Here is a 20,740-nt window from a genome sequence, read left to right on the forward strand (position 1 = left end):
GGACAGAACCAGCCAAAAAGGCAACAGCAGCTAACAAACCAGTACAGGCACATAATGAGTAGGGAGAAAAGTTTATAACAAGGTGTTTCTACTTGAAGCAGGAAGCTTGCCATCTATGATACAAGGTACAGGACTATTTTGTCCCATTTCATCAGCTCTGTTCATTTAACTGCCATATCTCATCATTAGTTCCACCACACACAATTCCAGCGCTAGGGGAGACTGAACTTTTTGTTTCAAAACACCATATAAGTGCTTCAAGGAGTCCTCAGGGTCAAAAATATCAGCAATGATGATACTCTTGCGCATGGTAAAAATTGTAACGAATACAACCGGGCTTCCAGACTGCATTTTCTGTCTCCAAACTTCATCCTGAAAACAGCAAAATGGGCACAGAATGGTCACACTTGCAATTTTCTGGGTATGCTTTGTCACAATAATGTGTCTCTTGATGGTTTAAGACCTTTAAAAGAGTTGCAGCAGCTGCTTACATTGGAGTGTCAGATAACCTTACATCTATGAAGAGTCAGCTAATAATGGGCCTCTAAACATTTCTTCCTTGTTCTGTCTGTGCACAGCTGACTTTTGTATTACCAGCTCCTTAGGGCTCATTTCCAACAACTCAGAGTTAACACCTTCTGTAAGTGCTGAACATTAGCATGTAGGAGAGAAGGCCTAGAGCAGAGGTAGTCAATTATTTTTTGTCAGGGTCCAAATTTCTTGGTCCAGGGGTAGTCAAAGTCCAGACTCCAGAGAAACATTTTTCATACCGCAATAACAATAATGATGATAATAATAAGTAAATCAAAAGATTTCGCAGTTAGTTCAAAAGCATCTGGTCATCTGGCTTTGGTCCATGGTCCACCTATTGACTACCTCGTCCTCGGAGTTTTAAAGAGGCCTACAAAGCAGGTAAGTGATATCTTACTAACTGTGAGTGAAATCTAACCCGATAAAGACAGCTAGCACAAAGCCTATGTGATGTTTACATTCCGCTTAAGCAATATTTTGAAGGCTTATGTAGAACTTTGGTACAGAGCCCTTTTGCTAGTTCTCTGTAGGGTAGTGTATTTCACCCAAAGATTAATGTGAGTAGAGATGTAGGCCACGGCATCCCAATAGCTACACTGGCAGATTGTAACAATTCAAGACTCTATTATGCTACAAAGATTGGTCCATATTATCAACATGTGGAGGTGGCATGACTGTTGTGATATTATTTCATGTACCTGCAATTATATTAAATCATTCAAAGCTTTGCACATGATTTGCCATGAGTACCCCTGCTGATGGCTGGCTATGAGGCACAAATCTTATAATTCCAGGGTTTTTTGTAAACCAGGAGATATGGCCAAATCCTCAGCTGGTATAAATCAACATAACTTCATTGAAGTAAATGCTGATTTACACCAGCTGAGGACTGAGCCCAATATTTTTGGAAGGAAGATTGTCTTTGGAAATAGAAAAATCAAAGTAATTCTTGTGAGTAACCTAATTTGCTGATATTAGCAGAATGGCAGAAGACCTTTTAGCCTACTGCAGTCTTTGTGCAGCTTCCCTGATATGAAAATCAGCATACGTCTTCGTAAACTTCAGAAAGGACTCTCATTGGACTGTAGGTGCCCAAATACCTTTGAGGATCTGGGCGTATAGCCATATGATAGCACTGATTTTACAGGCACCTTCTGCTCAAAGTACTTCAGCCTTATGGGTAGCCAATGAAGGAAATTACTGAATCTGAATCTGCAAATGTGGCCTGTGTTTGGTGAGCCAAAGGAAAGGATTGACTAGCTCAGCAGGTAGAAAGCACTGTAATATCTGAGCAGGTTTATCATTTGCCTGTAGTTGGCAGTAGTATGCATAATGAATCATGAGTCAATACCTCACAGCTGGCAAGAATAAGTCCTAGAGTCTGTGAATACTCTGTACTGTGAAATGTGTAGCATGTCCAGCCTGCTTTTGTTATTCTGCCTCCAGCATTTGTGAGCTAAGCTACTGAGACGGTGTCTGCACACTAAAGTATTCACAGCACATGTAACATGTTATCCATTTGGGGATGTGATACGTTGGTATGCTCACCAACTCTCGTGTGTTAAGGAGGCATCTTGCACTGCTGTTTACGCATGGGAAAATGGTTCCTATCCTCATCCCTCCGCCAATCCTTGCTCAGGGCAGTATTGAGCTCAGACTATGCAGTAAGGTGCAGTTGGGCATGCAAAGAGTAGGAAATTCATTTTTAAAAGAGCAAGTTAAGGCGCTAGGTTCAAATTCACCCCTGATGTAAAAGTCAATGCAACACCCATATAAATCTCTGGGATACTTCCATCAATTACTTAAAAGGGGAAGTAGTTTAACTTGTACTGATTAGGGTGTACGATGAAGCAGCACTCCACCCTCCTCTGTTTCCACTGAAATCTATGGAGTTTACACTAGAAGTCAATTTGGTGCATTGAATAAATTGAAGAACCCTGTTTAGCACAGCTCATTTCCTATATATGTGTTCGTTCAGTGAACCCTTTACCATTAGAATATTCTTAGAGTGTAAAATGTAATGTAGAGGATATGCTGGGAAATAACTTCTCAGATCATCAAGTGTAACCCCTGGCATCAAGCAGGATAAAATATTAAACTAATTACGCTCTATTTATCTAGCATTTTCTTGAAGGCCACTAATGATGGTGACATAATGACTTAGCTAGATGATCTCTTCCAAAACCTGATTGTCCTTATTAATCTTGTCTGATGCTAATATTTTACTAATTAAGAACGATTAAGAAATAAAAGCCTTGAACCTGAACCTGACTTTTTCCTCCCCCCAAAAATGTCAAATTATTTCCAGAGCGGATGCCTAGAATCCCCAGATGTGTTTTCATTACCACACAAATTTAGTTCATCTTGTTTTTTTTGGAAACGTCAATCTTCCAGCATGACTCTGCCTGAATCAGGCATTCCTCCCTGTCGTCACTCAGGTATACCATTATATTGCTTTCCCTGCCTATGGTGTCTGCGGAACAGCATGACGATTAAAAATGACGTGAAAAAGGTTTTCTCGCTCTGACAAAGAGAGCTTGCTAATTTTTGGTGACCAATCCTCATTGAAAAAATATGAAAACATTTCAAGTGTATTGAATGTGAAGCGATTGGCTGGACATTTACTTAAGGATCTCAATAATACAGCTGGTGTACTGCAGCCAATTTAAGCATCCTGAGTTTTTTGCCTTTTTTTTTTTACTGTTACATATATTCGATTTGAACTGATCGTTTGTCTGATGGCAAAGAAGTCTGATGTACTTGAGTCTTGATTGAGCAAATGAGCCTAGCAGCTACTGAACATGCAGTTAGCAAGATTCTAAAAAGGGCAATATCTCTGCCATTTTCAGGAATAGAGTAATTCAGAATGTATCTTGGACAAGTATTTTGTTACTTTCTTTGCTTCTATTTTATTGGGCACTTCAATATAATGGTGTTTGTGTGCAGGTCACTACAGACTCTCCGCCTGGATACAGCCCCTTCGTGTTGCTCTGTAAAGCCATTTTACACAGCCTCCTGAGGATTTCCCTGGGTGGTAGAGCTGGCATATGAGCTCTATGCCACATTCTCTCCTAGCCTTCTAGCAGATGGGGTCTAGTTGGGGAAAATGGGGTGTGGCTAGAGCCTGTATCCCAACTGTCAGAATAATTGTAAACTTGATCAGAACAGAGGGGCTCCCAGTTGACCCCAGGATTAGGGAGTCATAAAGGCAGTATAAAGCCACCTTTGCTGTCCTTCCCTCTGGTCTTACACAGAGTGCAGCTCAGCCAGAGCAGATTCCTGACCCAACAGTTTACAATGTAGGTCAGACATGACATAAAAAGATGAAGTGAAAGATTCCATCAAGCACGAAGGAGGGAGACTTACATAAAATAATGACAGGTTTCAGAGTAACAGCCGTGTTAGTCTGTATTCGCAAAAAGAAAAGGAGTACTTGTGGCACCTTAGAGACTAACCAATTTATTTGAGCATGAGCTTTCGTGAGCTACAGCTCACTTCATCAGATGTATGCCGTGGAAACTGAAGCAGACTTTATATATACACAGAGAATATGAAAAAATACCTCCTCCCACCCCATTGTCCAGCTGGTAATAGCTTATCTAAAGTGATCATCAGGTGGGCCATTTCCAGCACAAATCCAGGTTTTCTCACCCTCCGCCCCCCACACACAAATTCACTCATGGCCCACCTGATGATCACTTTAGATAAGCTATTACCAGCTGGACAATGGGGTGAGAGGAGGTATTTTTTCATATTCTCTGTGTATATATATAGTCTGCTGCAGTTTCCACGGCATACATCTGATGAAGTGAGCTGTAGCTCACGAAAGCTCATGCTCAAATAAATTGGTTAGTCTCTAAGGTGCCACAAGTACTCCTTTTCTTTTTACATAAAATAAGTTTAGGAGGGTTTTTGTTTCAGTGGGTACAAATCATATTAGTTTCCCCTCCCCCACTTTTAAAACTACTTTAAAGTTCCTACATTTTCATGGAAGTGTGGATCTGGACTGAAGAGACAGGCCAAAGCAATGTGTCTGAAGGAGGGAGGCTGTGGGATGTACAGGATGAGGGGCAATATTTCAGACATGGAAGGAATGTGCAGCAGGACTTCTGGAAGAAGGATGCAAAGGTGCTGGGAGTAGTATGAGAGGAAACAAGATGCAGGCAAGGGAAGGGGTGTGTAAAACCTGGAAAGCGAGGACATGAGGAGTTTGAATTCAATGTGGAATGATAGACAAAGCTAGTGAGGGGTTGGTGTGGTCACAGTGGCAGGAGAGAAAGATGAGTTTGGTAGCAGGATTTTAGGTAGCTGAAGATGTGAAGGTAAGCCAAAGAGGAGGCAACTGATAGTCTAGTCAGGGGGTCACTACCATGGTGACTCTGACCCCTCTTGGTCTCCCTGTGTGCACCCTACTCTCAGGCCTCAAGCCTTCGCCATGATTATCTCAGCAGGTCTGATTTAGGCTCAGACCCTGCAGTTCTGTTCCCTGTGAGAGAAATGACAATGGTAATCAGAGACAATACAGCCTTCTTCAAGCAAACTATTATTTATTGGAACAAAAGCATTTAAGAGGATACATCTTAAAAACAATAAACCAGCCTATACACCCCTTCATACAAGAAAGTCTTATAGTCTTATGTACAATAACTGCCCCTCACTTACCAGATCAGAGTGTTCATAACATTGTTACAACTCTTCCTTAGATTATTTAGCAGCTCCAACAGGATTCATAATATTATTACCTCTCTCCTCCACTTCCATCACACTCACCAAAGCATCGGAAAAAGGTTTTGGCAGTTGGGATGGGTTCTGAAGATGGTAACAAATTGCTGTTTTTTCGTGCTATTTGTTACCCACCCACGTTCCAGTATTTAATGGTATTTTACAGATAGGTATTTAAACTAAACTTTAAGATCTATTCTTCACTTCCTCCCTAGCTTTGTACACGCTCCAGTGTTTGATTTATATACTTTGTTATCTAGAGAGGCTCTGGACAATAAGCGAAGAAATAGGCCTTTTAAAGGGCAGAATTGTGTGATGCAATTGGAATGGTAGAAAAAACTTCTCGTTAAAAGGCTGCTCCTCTTTATCCTGCTCTTCTAAGCTCATACCGCACACTGAACAGTGGCTTATACAAGTAGTTCTACTAATGTCAGTGAGACTAATTGTATAAATAAGGACAATGTGAATGAAAATGGTTTGCAAGACTGTGTACAGTACAGGTAAATTCTGAACAATAGTAAAATGACTGAAATTAAAATTCTTCCTGAAAAATTTACAGGACTTCTCAATCCTTGTTCCTTAATTCCAAGATGACTGTATTTTATTTGTTATCTGTATACACACTGATTATTGAACAGTAGCAGGTTGGCAAGGGTTATAATTGCTCCATGGAAAACATTTTTTTTAAACTTATTAATTCTGGACAAGTAGAGACACCTTTAAATTAAGAAGTACTTCAGGCTGACATTTAATTGTGTAATGAAGAAGGAGAGGACATGTGCAATAAAACAAAGTAAGAGTAATTGTAATGTGGATTATTGAAAAGAGCATGAAGATTGAAATTGTTACTGGGCTGAGCAAAAACACTACCATACAACTATTCAGGGTTCAGTATTTTCTATTTCAGCAGGTTAGAGTAGTCCTTTCCGTTGGCCTTTTTGCACTGAATTCAATGTGTGAGACTATGGCCTGTCTCCCTCTGCAACTGACCGCAAGCTTTCTTGTCTCTCACCCCGCCTTTTGAGATTCAGTTCTCTTTCCTGTCCCAGATTTTTGTGTTTTGAGTGGGATGAGTGTGTGAGCAACTGTACTATGAAGTGTGGAAGGTAGTACATTCTTGTGGTGGCTTTTTTCTTGTTTTATTAATCTCTGCATCATTCTTTCATTCATTCTTCTCAGATCTAGGAAGAGGACAAATAGGTAAATGTATACAACCATGGAAAAGCTAATGGCAGTTGCAGAGCTACGAATGACTGTGATAGACAGATTAGTCAAACCCAGCAGAAGACAAAAGAGAGAAGCACAGGACATGAGATTTTAAAACAAGAGAGGGAGACTCTTCAGGAAACATTGAGCTAGGCTAGGAAGTTCAGATTCTGAGCTGGCTAATAAGCATCATATTATTGTGAGCTAAATTCCTTATGCTGTTATTTATAGTAATCTTTATTATGTGTTTGTTTTTCCCTAAGGTGAGAAAGAATCTAATCAATTATATTTTCTTTTACCCTGTCTAGACTGGATAACCCATTTCTTCATAAGATGACTCAGCCACTCGGTCTCTGTGACACAATGGTATGTGATTGTTGTATAAATATTTCCCTCATAGGGAAGAATGAGAAACTTGTTATAATTAGTTTAGTGTATTCCCCACATTTAAAGCAACAGCTAACAAACACAATTATAAAATATTGCTATGGCACATGTCACTGGGTGGCACTGTTACACAGAGTCTTCCGTGTTCTTTCTCTTACTCTGCAAGCAAATGTTCAGTCTTGGGAAGACATGCTGTAGTGGTGGTACTGTTAGTAGTACTTAGAGGGAGCTATGTGAGAGCTGGAGGAGAGTTTGCTCTCTGCATTCGTCTCTGATTACAGTTAATTCTTGAGGCAGAGTTGCTATCTGGGATTTGAACATTGGTGTTGGGATGAGATTCCTGATAGAAGGGATTGGCCTGCATGCTTTTTGCCCCCCTCTATTCTAGGACTTGTGTATATTATGTAAAAAAATCAATTTACACTTAGAATATTGTCAGCCTCGGCATCACTGATTTCTCCTCCACTGGAAAAATCTATCTCTAAGGCCCCAGACATCAGTAACTGCTTGGCAGAAGGGCAATGCTAATGTCAGAATGGGATACTGATATTGGAAGAAGGGGCAATAATATCAAGGATGTTTCATTCTGCTGAATATCTCCGTTCTCCTTTATGGGGACCATTTCCATATAGGGGAATGGAGTTTTTTGGCCTCAGTGTGCAGTTTCCTTTGAATTCTTCCATGGGGTTAGGAGATTCACTTCTTAAAGGTGCAGCTGTTAGAAAATGTCAAGAGGCAAATAGCTTTTGTGCAAACTGCCCCCTGGACTCTGTGCTATTGCCCATTTCTCTGGCTTCCTGCAAGCCCTTGACAGCTCCTCTTTGTTGCCAAGGCTCCAGCCTCCTGACAGTGACTGCCTCTGAACTACTTGGGAGAGTTCCACAGCTTGGTGCAGGAAGAATCGTACGTAAGGTAACGTTTTGTGGCTAATGTCTGTTTCTTTTGACAGTTTTCTTGTATGTTTTCCTTCCTTTGTTATGTAAATTCTTCTATTTATACAACTATATGGAACTTCTTATGTACACTACCCAGTGAGTGTTTTACTTAATGTGTATCTTGAAATGTTCACAGCTTATTTTGGCCCACATCCACTACATGTCAAATTATAAGAAAGAGATACAGGGGAGCGTAAATGAAATGAGTTAACATAGATTAAATCCCCAGGTGTTAACATAATGTCATCTAGGGTAAAATCCTGGCCCCACTGCAATGACAAAGTTCCTATTAACTTCAGTGGGGCCAAGATTTTACCCCTCAAATTTAGGGAAGGGGTCTGGTAGTCAGGACTCCTGTGTGCTGTTCCTGACTGTCACACTCTCTCTTTGGGAAAGCTATTTAGTGACACATTTTTAAAAGTTCTCTTTAGTTCTGAGTTTCTCAAACTTTGCTCAGCACCTTGGAAAATCAGGGTGTCTAATTGTGGACACCTAAAATGAGACAGCCCTTTTGAAAATGAGGGTCTTGCCCTCTTTATGACTCAATCTGCCTACCCATAAAATAGGGATGACACTCTCTGGGATATTGTGCATATTAGTGTAGTGCTCTTTCTAAAGCACATTGAGCTCTTCCTCTGAAAAAGTTCTCTATTGAGGTAAAGTATCATTGTTATTAGCATTTATTATGCAGATGCTGATGGCAAGCAAAATTACCAAAAATTAATTATTTTGTGGGTGAAGCCTTTTTTTTGTTCACTCCATCTCACATTTGATCCAGTGTCTGAAATTTCCTACCCTTCCCAAGAGCCCCCTTTCATCAGTCCTTGTCTAGAGTTGCCCTTTGTGTCAGCTCTGGTGTTGGTATTTTTTGTTAGAGCGACTGGGAAATTTTTGACAAAACTGATTGGCGTTACTATCAGAACATTCTGATTTATTTTTTTAAACCAAAACTTTTAGCAGAAACATATCTGTTCTGACAAAATTTCCATCTGGAAGGTTTCTCAGGTCAAGGGTGGAATGAAGAGAGAGACCAACGCACTCTCCCATATCCCAAATGAATGCCCTAGTCATCGGGCATTTGGCTGTTTTGGGGGATGTGCTCTAGCCACCAGTGGTTGGCTGTTTTTCTGGTGGGTATCATGGACACTGGGCAATTGCCTGTTTTGGGGAGCATCCTGGCCACCAGGCAGTTGGCTGTTTTGGAGGGGGTGCCCTGGCCACCAGTAGTGCACGGTTTTTTGGGGCGGGCACCTTTGCCACGGGGCAGTGGGCAGATTTGGGGCCTGTATTCACACATTGCACACTATTGTAATAATTTTTGTACAGGGCATGCCTTGTGAGGCATCATTTGAAAACACATAACTTGCTGATCAGTAATATCTTGGTAAAAGGCATGTAGCAAAATTATATGTAAAGTTATGAACATAAGATGAAATCATGACTATAGTGTGTTTCCCAGATAAGTCTGGGGAGTGGCTAAACCAGTTTCTCAAAAGGCAAGCTGACACCCCAACTAGGTGTCAACAAAGCTGATGGGCCATCACCTATCTAGTGGCCATTCTTTGGCAAGAATCGGGGACGGGACATAGATAGATCTGCATCTTAGCAAAGAAATAGCATAAGGAGTCCTTCCTCCACCAACCCCTCTGCCTCTTGGCTCTCAATTGGAAATGCTTTTCAAAGAGGGACTGAAATTATAAAAAGGGAGGCAAACACCACAAGACCTCCCCTCTCTTTCCCTACCCATCTCATTCTCTGCAGCTGGAGAAAACAACGAAAAAGAGTCATTGGACTCTGGGAGCGAGGGGGGTGGGTCCTGACCTGAAGAGTTTGATTATAAGAATTATAAGAAAGAGATACAGGGGAGCCTAAGTGAAATGAAAGCATTGGTCAGAAACTTTATTTGAATCTAATATAATTTGTTAAGCTAGGCACTAGAAAGCATTTTTATCTTTATTTTCTTGTAACCATTCCTTACTTTTATGCCTCATTACCTATACTCACTTAAAACCTATCTCTTTGTAGTTAATCAGCTTGCTTTGTTTTTTCATCTAATCCAGTGTGTTCAATTTGAAGTCTCTGGGTAACTCCATTTAGGGTGGCAATTGTGTGTATATTATTCCCTTAAAAGCACACAGACTTAATATATTTGGACTGTCCAGCAGCGGGCTGGGCAGTACAAGAAATACATTTATGGGGGGAAATCTGGGACTGGGAGTGTGTTACCAGCACCCTACAATATAACAAGGCTGGTGAGAGCCAGGGTGTGATTCAGGGGCTGCAGTTACACAAACGTATCTGGGAGTGACCTGCATGGGCTGTATGTGAGAGGTCCAGGTTGGGAGCTACAACAGTAAGACAATGCAAGGCACCCCGGGGTTGCAAGGCAAGGGTGACACAGACCCCCACTGGTCTGGATTGTATCCCAGTATGTCACAGGGTGCCCTGGTTACTGAGTGGTTGGCTGCTTTTTGGGGGGTGCCCTGTCCATCAGGCAGTTGGTTGTTTTGGGGGGCGCCCTGGCCTTTGGGTGCTTGGCTGCTTTGGGGGTGGCTGCTTTTTTGGTAAAAAAACTGTTCGTCTTGTTTTTGTTCTGAGGCGGAAGGACAGCCTAACGTTTGTTGACAGCTGGGATTGCGGGTCTCCGGCCTGCCTTAGTTGTGCTGACTGCCCGCGTCCCACCTCAGCGGCTTTAAACTTCCTAGGACTTTTGGCAGCCGCCTGCCGCTGTCCGCGGGTGGCTGGTACTGAAGGCGGCGTGGGGGTGGGGGAGACCCCTGAGGGTGGAAACTACAACTCCCGGCAGGCAGACCCACTCCGGGAGGGGGGCAGGCGGCTGGGGGGCTCTCGGTGCTGCATGTGCTCCCCCTGGTGGGTGTGAAGAGCTGGGGCGGGGAGGGGAGGGCTGTTGCCCACTGGCTCCGTCTCGGCTCCCACTGCTGCACTCTTGTGTTCATTCCCTGCCTCTGACTCGCTTCCAGCCAGCCCCCCGCGCGCAGGGAGGCAGGCACCGCACACACGGCCGAGGGGCTGAGCCCGGCGCGGAGCCGCGCGCTGCACCTGGGCGCCGCACGCTCTCTGGGGGTCTGTGTGTGGGTGTGAGGGAGCCAGAGGAGCAGCGCGAGGGGGACACAAAGCGGCTCAGTCCAGCTCGGCAGCGGCTTCCTCTGATCCAGAGAGAACCAGACACTCACTGGGAAGGGAAAGGGCGGCGGGGGGGGGTGGGGGGCGGCTCCAAACTGCGGCCACTTCGGGGGCTGTGACCAGCCCTTGCTGCCGGGAAGGAGGCGAGGCGCGGTGGGGGCGGCAGCAGCAGCCCGCCCCCTCGCTCCATGGCCGCGCAGTGAGCGGGAGCGGGGCACAGTGGTCGCGGCTCTGGAGCTGGCGCTGCGCGGGGAAGAAGCGAGCGAGCCGCCGCCCGCGCGCCAGGGTCGCCCGGCCGGCCGCGCGGCGCAGCATGCGCCCGGCTGCTGCCGTCTGATGCCCAGCCCCGCCGCGATGATCTCCCCCGAGCAGCCGCCGCAGCCCAACCATGTTGTCGCGACCATCGAGAACCTGCCGGCGGAGGGCGGCGCCGGCGGCAGCGGCAGGAGCAGCATCTCCGCCTCCGCCTCCCCGGGCGTGCGCCAGCGGCTCCGCAAAGTGCTGAACAGGTGAGGAGAGGGGCCGGCCCCGGGCGGCGCGCGGGGAGCTCCGCGCTGCAGGCAGCGCCGCTCGGGGCCGGGCAGCGGCGGGCTGGGATCCCCGGCGAGGAGCCGCTTGTGGGGACGAGGAGAGGGGCAGGGGTGCCCAGCTCACTGGCCCCCACCAGCCCTCAGAGCAGCGGGTACCATTTGCTCCCCAGCAAGCGTTGCCCCTTGCAGAGGGAGGAAGCCGGGTGTGTGTGCGCCCTAGGGCTTTTTAAACAGCAGGACGGCCCGTCCTGTCCTGGAAGCCCCCTCCTGGTGCGGGCGGGGGATGGTGCCGCTGCTGCTGACCCGGGCTTAGGAGGGCAGATGCTACGTCTGGGGCTCACCGCCAGCCGAAGCCGCCCTGCAGCAACACCAGGGAGGGAGCGATCGAGGCAAAGGGTGCCCCAAAGAGGCACGAAAGTGTTAAGAAGAGAGAGGAGCTGGTGGAAGTGACCTTATCTGCCAGGGCTTAGGGCTGAAAGGACAGGGTTCAGAACCCCACTGCTCCTCCTCCCTGTTCGCTCTCAACACAGGACCCCTCTGCTGACTGGTGGAAGGGGACTTTGCACCGTGTACTGTGTAACTGTGGACTCCCTTTTTCCACCCCCTCCCTCTTTTCGGAGCTGGAAGAAGCTAATTTTTACATACCTACTGACTCCATCAGGGGGAGAACTCCATAGAATAAGCCTCCAAATGCTTACATTTTGCTAGTTAATCTTATATTCACAGTGTGCAATCAACAAGAAATAACAGTAGACTCCATGTTATACGGTCTGCAGTTTTGATTTTTAATGGAGAAATCCCTAAGGAGTTACCGGCAGTTTAGCTGAGTGGAGCTATGAGCTTGAAGTGGGAGGATATAGAAACAGAGCTGTAAAATTGTCATAGCTGAGGTGATCTGGCTAGTCATTATTTGTGTGTGGGTTTACTGTGTGTGCATGTGTACATATAATATCCCAAACAAACAAAGTCTAATGCCTCAGGTGATTTTAAATGAGTCTGGTTCCAGTGTTGCCTGATTTCTGGTTACTTAAGCCAGTTTGCATTGTCAAGATTTGTGCCCTGGCATCAGAAGTGAACTGTTGGTGAGATTCTAATGGGCAGATCTGCCTATGCATGTGGCTCAGAATTGTGCATGCTAAGATATTATGACCATAAGAAGAATGCATTAGATGATGCACCAAAAGAAGAATGAATCCAATGAAACATTAAATCAATTTGTTTAATTTTTTATGTTCTTTCTTTGCAAATTATTTGTTTCTTCCACTTTGGATACTAACACATGTGATATTTAATTAATCAAAAACAATGGCTGTGGTTAAATTTCCCCATAAGAATGGGAGATAAATAATTCCGTAGCATACCATCTCCTTTCTAGCAGGCCATGTGAAGCTATCACTTTTGCATATGCACAGTTTTACTTGCCCTACTGGGCAACTGCAGCACTGCTGACACCTGAGGGAAGGTGTGTATGGATGTTCACATCTCACATTACACCCACATTAGTTTCACACAAATGCAGCATGGGTAAACAGCTAAGAAAAAGCCCAGTCCCCACTTCTGAATATACCGCTTTTGGAGACAGAATGCCTTTACTCTTCCAAGCTTTTAAAAATTTGGAAGCAATGATTGTTATCAATTCTGAAGGTATTTGTCTGATTCCTCAGGGAACCCTGCCGTTACTTTTCATTAATGAACTCTGATAATTCTAGGAGGATCTTAAAAGTATTTCTTAAGGAGAAAATAGTTGTACTTAGTTATTCAAGCATGTAGAAGATTGAAGAATAGTTGAAACAAATAGAATCTTATCTGCACAGACTGGGAGACTCAATGCAACATTCTCCAGATGCTTCAATCCAGCTCAACCATGATGATTCTGCTGTATGGGCAGTGGGCACACAGAACTCTGCACCCCTTCTTGATAGAGATGGGCTCTTTGGTAACTCTGCATAAGCCACTGCAGATGGGAATTTGTGAGGGGAGGAAACCAGTGGAGGGGTGTGTGTGAGACCAAGGGAAAACTTTTTTCGCCCCCCCAAAAATAAAAGTTTCTCCAGGCTAGCATATGTGTGAAGGAGAGAGAAACACACCCACCCCAGAATAGCCAATAATCTAATAGCTAGGGTACTCACCTAATTTGGAACAGGGATTTGAACCTGGGTCTTCCATATTCCAGGCTAGGTGCTGTACCACCACGATATAGATTCAGTCTCTCTTTCTAACCCAATGAATATTTAATTATTTATATAAAATGGGGCAGCTCCAGCAGGAGAGATTGAGGGCAAGCCTTCAGGCCAGCCAATAGCTTGGTGGTCAGGGCACTCACCTGGAAGGTGGGGTTTACTGGAATTACTTTGAACATAAACTCTGAGCAAGTTTTGAACCTAAGTTTCCCACATCCCTGCTGAGTGACGTAACCACTATGCTATTTGCTATTTTGGTGTGAGAGGCATCTCTTTTTTTTTTTTCCATGGAAAATTTCAGAAGGTCTCTTTTTCATTGTAATCTGTAACGTGAACAGATTTTGAAATCTTGATGTTTTTCAAAAAGTTGTATTGTTGTCTTCTGACCAGCCCAAGTGACCAGTGGGTCAGATACATAAGCCACATGCGCCCCTATTCCAGCCTAGGGACAGGAATAGTGACCACAAAAGGATCTTCCAAGTGGACTCTGCCCTGCCCATGACCATGAGGTACTAGATTGGTTCTTCCAGCCCATGTAGTTCTTCTGCTCACATGTGGGTTTTGTATGTGAATCTTGCCCATTAGTGCATTTATCGAGGACCAAATTGATATTTTATTTATTTTAATTTATACCTAAATAAAATGATAATATCCCAAGCTCTAGCACTTCTGAGAGATTATTTTAAAACACAGTCCATACAAAAAAAAATTAAGGGTTGTTATCTCTGTGGAGGTCAAAAATAGCCTTTTCTTAGGTTAGAACAGCAGTTCTCAAACTTTTGTACTGGTGACCCCTTTCACATAGCAAGCCTCTGAGTGCAACCCCCCTTATTAATTAAAAACACTTTTTATATATTTTATATAACCCCATTATAAATGCTGGATGCAAAGCGGGGTTTGGTGTGGAGGCTGACAGCTTGCGACCCCCATGTAATAACCTTGTGACCCCCAAGGGATCCCGACCCCCAGTTTGAGAACCCCTGGGTTAGAATAACTTGGAGCTCCTTCCTGCAATAAGTATCAATGGAAATTTTACCTGAGTTTTAGTCACTGTTGAAACAGGAAAAATCTAAGGGCTCAGGCCTGTATAATGTCGTGGCACTCATGCAAATATCTCTGCATGAAACCTAACAAAGCATTTGTGCTTTCATGTGCTTTGAAAGGTTAAATGCAAATATAGAAGGGAAAACAAATATCAAAACCAGAAGCCAGTACTAATTGCTCTGCATCAATAATTTTCCTTTGTTGGAAAAGTGATGCCCATTGTATTTTATCTGTGACTTTTATCTACCATTTGTTTGGGAGATTTGTGAAATGTTATTTATTTGAACTTACTTGGGCTGGACTTCTCTTTCCTGCTTAGAGATGTCTCTTAAAACAAACGAAATAACAGGCTGGCACCAGCTGAGTTTGCCAAAAACTTATTTTCAGTCTGGAATTGGCCTGGTTGGGGAGGAAACTGCCAGCAGGGGAAGGGCACCCTTAGCAGCTGTGAAGTCTCTCTCTCCCAGAGAGAAAGAGAGAGAGAGAGGGAGAGTAATTCAGACCCCTGCTGAATCTGGAATTGTCTTCCCAGGTTTCTCTTAAAATTGCTTTACAAGTTGTGAAAGCATATGGAGGAAAGGTTGAAAGGCGAAGTTGAAACATTCCCCCAGTAAATTCCCAGATTAGAAGGCAATGTGGACACCGTGGAAGAAAATCTCCAAATGGTTATAGAGGAAAGAGATGTATTGAAAACAGGAGTGGATGGCTTTAAAAATCTATTTCAGCGATCACTAAGAATGCCTTTCTTAGTGTAAGGTGGGCAATAACAGAAAACCAAAGTATACAATTAAAAATTGGAGGATGCTCGCCATTAAAGAGGTTTACTGGAATTATTTTGAACATAAATTCTGAGCTGCCATTAATGGTGAAAATGATCTACCATATTTTGAACAAGCTCCCTGTTATGGTTAAAGCAGTGGTATCAGAGAGAGTGGCTCTTAAGACAATAGTGTTAAGGGTGAAAATTGTGTTTGATCCTGAACTGAAAATGTGTTCCTGACTCATGTCCTGCAAATTTTAAACTGAAGTGTTTGAACTGGGCCCATTGTTATGAGGAGGTTGTAAGGGGGGTATTCCATCCTCCACTATCTTCCATGCTTGCCCTGCAGCCTGAAGAGTGGTTTTCATGTGAGCTGAGAGAGATCTGAGCAGCTGCTGTTCCTTTCCTGCTACAACTGCTTAGCAGCTCCCCTGCTGACCATGTGGTGCATTGCAGTGGAGGGAGGAGAGTAGCTCTAGCTGTTCCAGTGCTTCCTTTTCTCCTGGGCTGTGGGATCCAGGATTGGAACTCAGCTGGCTCTGCCTGATCCTAGAGGACCACCTAGTAAACAATGGCTCCCCTCTCCTACAGCCATCCAGGGAAGCACAGGAGAGGAGGAGGAACTTTCTGATGCCCACCATTCAAGAAGGATGTTGAAAAATAGGAGAGGGTTCATAGGAGAGCCACGGGAATGATTAAAAGATTGGAAAACATGGCTTATAGCGACAGACTCAAGGAGCTTAATCTATTTAAGGTTAAGAGAAGGAAAAGAGACGGTTAAGAGGTGACTTTATTACAGTCTATAAATACCAGTGTAACCCTTCTGCCTATCAGAGTTGGCAGCAACAAGGGCCGGGTTCAGTATCTAGGGGTTCCGATCCAATAACACAATGCAAAACTGGCTCGAGCCCTCACCTAGTTACCTGGGACAAGTATATACCAGCCTCCCCCCCGGGCCCCTCTAAGAGGTGATACTTCCCCTCTCACAAACACAGAGTCTGAGTGTAGCAAATGCCTTTTAATAACAGAGAGAAACAATGTGGCATTATGTTGGGGAAACACCACCAACAGGATTCATAACACAAACCATGAGCAAAAACCCACCCCAAGCAAATTGGGCCATGTCCTTTCCCTTTGGTTCTTGAGTCCAGCAACCCAAAAGTCCCCAAAAGTCCAACAACCGCAAAGTCCAGCAACCCAAAAGTCTCTGTCTCTGTCCTTGGTGAGTCCAGAGTTCAAAAGTTCATCTGCAGAGTTTTAACACCCCCCGTGGAAATGGGGTGGAGAATAAAGGGGCACCTTACATGTTCCAATGGCCGACTGCCCCACCTCTCCGTGGGCTTCTGCTGCAGCCTTCACTGCCAGCCACTCCTCTCCACCAGCCATCCTAGGAGCTACTCCTCCCTGGTAGCCATCCTGTGAGCCACTCATCAATATATCTTCAGGCTCCCTACTACTTAACACAGTACTCAGTGATTTCAGCTCATAGTAGGGGAGCCCCAGTGCTGGTGCACCATTGGCCCAAAGTAAAGTCAGCTCTGCAATCTGTAACCAGGCTCCTAATGGAATCAAAATTAGCTCTATTATTATACAGTGGAGAGAGAAAAAGGTGCAGTTGGTATTTAGGGCCCTCAGAAGGGACCCATACCACAAGCTACAAATGCCTATCCCCAGTGATGTTCACTGAGTTTTAGAACCCATGTCCCTTGCCTAGCAAGTGCTACTTAGTTGATGGTGAGTCCCTCCATCATAACAAAAAAACAAGTACAGTTCCACCGTCCTTCATTCACATAATCAGGATAATGACACTTTATTCTTCCTGCTCCAATAACAGAGAAACTGGGGATCCCACAGCAGCCAAAGTGACCATCTAGGTGGGATGGGTGTGCCTATGCAAATGAGATCAGCCCCTGAAGTTCTTTTCCACAACCCTCCACAACACACCACCAGATGTCAGGGTAGAGCTCATCCTGACTCTGCTTACACCTGCATGGGGAACAAATGTTTGATAATGGGCTCTACAATCTAGCAGAGAAAGGTATAACATGATTGAATGTCTGGAAGTTGAAGCTAGACAAATTCAGGCTAGAAATAAGACACACATTTTTTACAGTGTGGGTAATTAAACATGGGAACAATTTACCAAGGGTGGTGGTGGCTTCTCCATCACTGACAATTTTAAATGAAGATTGGATGTTTTTCTGATAGAAACACTCTAGGAATTATTTTGGGGAAATTCTATTGCCTATGTAGTACAGGAGGACACACTAGATGATCACAATGATACTTTCTGGCCTTGGAATCTATGTATCTACTATGAGAATCAACAACCAGTAGTGATGTCCTGATCCTCTGCCTGGCCCTGGTGCAGTTTAGAGCTGTCTGGGGTAGGGTTGCCAGTTCTGAGGATCCTGAGACCATAGAACTAAACAGCTGGGCAGTGTGTACTGACACCTGTATAGATTTCCCAGCACAGCTACCTCAACAAATGGATGCTCCTGGAAGAACCTGGACATGTGGTAATCCTAGCCTTGGGTGCTGTAACTTTCACCAGGTATATATAGTCCTCCAGCATGGGACCAGTGGTGAGCTGGAGCTGGTTTGCACTGGTTCGTGCAAACCAGTTGTTACATTTTGAAGCCGGTTTAGAACCGGTTGTTAAAGGGGTGGGCAAACTCCGGCCCGCAGGCCACATTCGGCCCATGGCACCATCCTGTCCTGCCCGCCTGAGCTCTCGGCTGGGGAGGCTCCCCTGAGAATTCCTTTTTAATTTTTACTCACCCGGCGGCGCTCCGGGTCTTCGGTGGCACTTCGGTGGCAGGTCCTTTGGTGCCGCCGAAGACCCGGAGCGACTGAAGAACCTGCCGCCGAAGTGCCGCTGAAGACCCAGAGCGACTGAAGGAAGCGGTTCTTCAGCTTTTGGCAGCTCATCGCTGCGTGGGACTTGTGGGTCACCACTCCCTTTGTACCATCTGAGTGGTGTAAAAGGAGCCTAGCAGGGCAAAGAATCACCTTGAAAGTATTGATTGGAAATCTTTGATCTTTTTCAAACATGTTTCAGCCTCAGGCTGAAAAGGGGGAACACCACAGCCTTAAAGGAGGTGAAAAAAAGATAAATGTTGCTGAAAGATGGAGGGCAATTATTGGGAGCAAGATGAACCGTGGCCTGACCCAGTATAGCAGCTCTTATGTTCTGACATTATGTTCTTATGTTTAACCAATGGTATTTTATTCAAGTAAACAAAGTCATTCAGGGCAACATAAAGTACAATAGTAAGACCAAAACACTCTGCACTCCAGACTGACACCCAAGAACCACTCTGGTAGGTACTGGACGATGATGTTACAGTTTCATCTGAGAAGGAAATTACTAAAAACGTATTTACTTTTAAGACTTAATATATTTCCTCCTCTTGCTTCTGGGTCTGTTCTGACCTGTGAAGCTTATTATTATTTATCTCCATTTTTAATTGAGGCATATAGTAATGTTTTTATAGAGCTTAACCAGGAGATAGTAAAAATAATAAATAACAAAATACTCCAGAGTGAGACAAGATGGGTGAGATAATATCTTTTATTGGACTGACTTCTAGTCGTGGAAGGGATATGCTTTCAAGCTTCACAGAGCTCTGAGGTCCCTGAGGAAGAACTGTGTGAAGTTCAAAAGCTTGTCCCTTCCACCAACAGACTTTGATCCAATAAAAGATATTACCTCACCCACCTTGTCTCTCTCTAGAGTATCTTGTTATTTATTATTTTTACAATCTCCTGGTTAAGTTCTGTAAACAAAAAAGTTGTCCTGAGATATAACAACATTGCAAGATACTCCAAGTAAATTTTCAATGTTATATAAAACTTTCTCATCAAACTAGATCAATATGGTACATAATGTTTCTTGTTTTACTCTCCTCCATCTCCTGGTACTTTCACAAATGAATACTTGTTGCAGAATCTAGCAATGGTTTATATTTCCGTTTCAAGGCTCTCTCTTTCTTTGTGAATGGTACTTCTGTGGTTTTGAAAGTTCCTAAAAATCATTTTTTAAGGTTAAAGAGAAACTATCAAATTGAAATAAAAAATTGGGTTGAGAGTAGTTTAGGCCTTCCACCAGCCCCTGAATCCTATGTCATTTGGTGTATCTTTACAGTGGTGTGGTAGGACTTGTGCTGTCTGTCTGCACATGGGTGCATTTCATGCTTACGGAAGAAACCATGATCTTTATTACAAAAAGAGAAAATGAAATTGTATTAAAAAGGATAATTCTGATAGGCTAGAAAAGAACTAATTTTATTGCCAAAATAAATACATAAGTCTGTACATAAGGTCTGTTTTGATACTTCTTGTTAAGGAATACAGCTGTCTGGGTACAGTCTGAGAAAAACCCTGCTTCCTTCAATATATAATGGACTGAATTCATTCCTAGTTTTAGAGTTGAGGAAGAATTTGGCTCAATACTGCTCAATAACTTTGAACCTGGACTGTATGCCAAGGCTATGGGCTCTCGAGATAAGAGCATGAAAATGTTATGTGCCCCTACAACTACATTGCAACCCACAAAAACTATAATCCCAGAAAAATAATCTTCTAAAATGCATACTCTTATGATAAATTAGATATGTATGTATATATTTATGTATTTAGAAATAATAAAACCAAGGCAATTTCACTGCCACAAAGCAATAACATCATTCAGTTGACTGATTAGAGACACAAACAACAATCCAAATAATTTATGGCATTTCTACTTTAATGAAAGCAACTTGGAGATCAAATATAATCCCCTTTGGAGTCCCCTAAAGAACTAAGCTTCTTTGTTCAAAACAAAAGAATGAGCTTTCTTTGGCATTTTTATTTTTAAAACATTCAAACAGCTATTAAAGATCCCCTAGAATAAGGGCAGGTGAAAAAGAATGGATCTGGGGCCTTTTCACATAGCTTTTGCTTCACCTTTAGAAAAAATATTCAAAATTTCCATGCAGTCAAAGAAAATGCACATTTTGGATCATAGATAAAGCAAACACATGCTCTTTCGCAGCCTTTTAAAAATTATTTTGTTCTTCAGGGAAGAAACTTGCATCTGACCATAACAGAGTGTGTGTTGTATATCTGCGTGGGTGTGTTGTTTGGGGAATGCTTGCTATTGAAACTGCAGTTCCTGATTTAGTGTTTGAGACTGACCGTTTTTAAAAACAGTCTTTGGCTATGTTAGTTTTATATCTTGGGCTTGTGCTACTGTCTTCCACTACCCAGATGTTATGACTGAAAAAAAATAGTTAGATCTGGAAAAATGGACCAATGCAA

At 43.7% G+C, this 20,740-nt stretch overlaps 1 protein-coding gene across 1 annotated transcript in view; it reads left to right on the forward strand.

Annotated features, from left to right (window-relative positions):
- The first annotated feature begins 11,051 nt into the window (after positions 1–11,051).
- Positions 11,052–20,740, forward strand: part of SLC35F1 (solute carrier family 35 member F1) — a 397,468-nt gene continuing 387,779 nt past the window's right edge. The window contains exon 1 of the mRNA XM_073337159.2: positions 11,052–11,434. Within this exon, the coding sequence (XP_073193260.1) occupies positions 11,262–11,434 (173 nt within the window). The 5' untranslated portion in view covers positions 11,052–11,261. The remainder of the gene's footprint in view (positions 11,435–20,740) is intronic.

This window comes from Lepidochelys kempii, chromosome 3, assembly GCF_965140285.1.
Source record: "Lepidochelys kempii isolate rLepKem1 chromosome 3, rLepKem1.hap1, whole genome shotgun sequence".
Classification (NCBI taxonomy): domain Eukaryota; kingdom Metazoa; phylum Chordata; order Testudines; family Cheloniidae; genus Lepidochelys; species Lepidochelys kempii.